This window comes from Vigna radiata, unplaced genomic scaffold (genome assembly GCF_000741045.1).
Source record: "Vigna radiata var. radiata cultivar VC1973A unplaced genomic scaffold, Vradiata_ver6 scaffold_223, whole genome shotgun sequence".
In the NCBI taxonomy this organism is placed as follows: domain Eukaryota; kingdom Viridiplantae; phylum Streptophyta; class Magnoliopsida; order Fabales; family Fabaceae; genus Vigna; species Vigna radiata.
Genome location: NW_014543246.1, coordinates 371,234 through 373,607, shown reverse-complemented (window position 1 = coordinate 373,607; position 2,374 = coordinate 371,234). Strand labels below are relative to the sequence as shown.

At 36.7% G+C, this 2,374-nt stretch overlaps 1 protein-coding gene across 1 annotated transcript; it reads right to left on the bottom strand.

The window, feature by feature from the left end:
- Positions 1-367: 367 nt before the first annotated feature.
- LOC106753306 (transcription factor MYB61) lies at positions 368-2,171 on the bottom strand. Its single transcript, XM_014635101.2, has 3 exons — positions 1,728-2,171; positions 1,509-1,638; positions 368-1,397 (listed from the first exon to the last, which is right to left on the bottom strand). Exons 1-3 carry the CDS (start codon positions 1,858-1,860, stop codon positions 551-553), a joined length of 1,110 nt encoding a protein of 369 aa, XP_014490587.1. The 5' UTR covers positions 1,861-2,171; the 3' UTR covers positions 368-550.
- Positions 2,172-2,374: the final 203 nt, after the last annotated feature.

Genomic DNA, 2,374 nt, shown 5'->3' with positions numbered 1-2,374 from the left:
ACCCTGCCAGCGCTAATATATATCTACCAAAGCCCACTATATACATCATGTATATTTTGAGAAACACACGAGCGTGTGTCCCCATGTGTGATATATAATAATATCATATATATATATATATATATATATATATATATATATATATATTATAAAAGGAATGATCAGCCAAAATTAAATGGAATTCGTAACTTGGTGCAGTGTATGGGTGCTTCTCCTCTTTATCGTATTCTACTCTTTGACCACCTGATATAGAAGACAGCTACTACAAGGATAAAGGAGATAAAAGATAAAAGAACAAGGTAACTGCATCTGATAAAAAAAAAAACTATTCACTGACTTGCACAAATTTAGCAGCACTCAATAATCATGGAGAATATATCGTTATTCAAACTTTGGCTGATGAAAACAAATACATCAATAGGAATAATAGCTTCGGGGGAGGGGGATCGTCACAAATCTTTAGCTACAAATCTCCTGTACTATCAACATCATTCTATTTTCTACTAACATGAAAAAGGGTTCAAAAAATCAAAAAGAAAGAATTTACAGTTCATATATGCTGAAATACATCAAAATTTTCCCCGGTTAGATCTTCTGAAAGTGAAGTTAATGGAAAGCTAGTGAAATCTATAGAATTGCGAGTCTGAAGCTGCCCGTCTTCCCATGGACTTGTCTTAAAATCCTCGGATTTTGTGGCATTTACTTGGAACTGAAACAAAGGGTCAAATTTGTTGTCACCCTCCCACGAGAAACTTGCATTTTCCATCATGCTACTAATATGACACCCTCCTCCAGCGTAAATGGTGCTCATGTTTGAGCTATTGCTGGAACTTTCTTTCACCTGCTCATTCATGAGCAATGAACTGATTTTGGAAGCTGAATTGTTGTCCGAAAACTCCGTCACCGACACATTCCCATGATCAGAATTGGTTAGACTTGGCAATGAAAGGAATCCGTAGCTTGAATTGGGTCCAAAAGGACTCTGATCAGATGCTTTAAGGATTGTCTGATACTGACTCACGGGTAAGTTAAAACCAGACTGTGCAGCACCCATTGGAAAATCATAGTAGGATAACGGGTCCAATGCTGGCTTGTTGAAGAACATTTCTCTTGAAGCTTCAGTTAGTCCTCCATCATAGTAATTGGAATCTATTAGAAGTGTTGTTCCCTGTGATGAAGGGAAAGTTAATGGAACTGAAAGGCCTTGAGACAGTGGTGTTTGCATAGGTGCTGTCTCTGTGATTTTCTTTTCTTCCTTAACATGACCTTCTGTTAAAGGCTTGTGTGTATTTGGGTCAATCCCTTGTTTCAGAAGCTTCTTCTTTAGACATGAATTCCAGAAGTTTTTAATCTCATTATCTGTTCTCCCTGGTAACTGTGCTGCTATTTGAGCCCACCTGATATTCAGAAGAAAACAAATTCACAACCAATCAATGGTTAACCGTTTAAACAAGAAAAAAATGATTTACTTAAATCGTATATATATTGAACATGCTTCAATGGATTACCTGTTTCCAAGAACTTCATGGAGACTGATTATAAGATCCTCCTCCTGCTGTGAGAACATCCCTCTCTTTAAATCAGGCCTCAAATAGTTTATCCATCTCAACCTGCAACTCTTTCCACATCTCTGCAATCCTGAGAGTAATGAAATGAGTTAAGTAGTCTCTCCCTTGGTTTTTGTTTTGAAGGAGTGGAAAAAGAAGAAAGAATAGGTAAGTTGTTACCAGCTAGTTTGGGAACCGAACTCCAGCATCCAACTCCAAATCTGGTTATGTAGTTGAAGAGCTTCTCATCTTCTTCAGGGGACCATAAACCTTTCCTCAATTTTTGCTTTACACAACAGGAATGGCGACCCATCTGTGAGAGAGAACAGAGGGAACGGCGATGTTACTTAATATTGGAGGAAGAATGTAAGCTTTGAAGTGGTGAGTGGCTCTATATAGCGTGAAATATTACCCAGTGGTCGTGTCATTTATAAATGTTTGACGAGGTAGAAATATTGTTATGTTGTGGGGGTGGAAAAAGAGTAACCTAAACTAATTGTGTTCATTTAAAGAGAGGAGGCAAAATCATAAATCATACTTAGGATTGAAGTTAAGAGAGAGAGAGAATGTAGAACCCTGAGGAAGGTGCAGCAATCAAGTGGGTTTTACGCAAATCCGCTGCTGCTTTTGCATTGGAATAGATTGGTTTTTAAGATATCTCTATTTCTAGAAAATTAAAAAATAAATAATTAAAGGGAATGATTCTATAAACATACACTGATTTTTATTAATTACCAATTAAGCACTAACTACTCAGTCTGTTTTATTTTCGATTCCGTCTGAAATATAACCTCATATAGCAAATGATAATCATGTACATGTATATA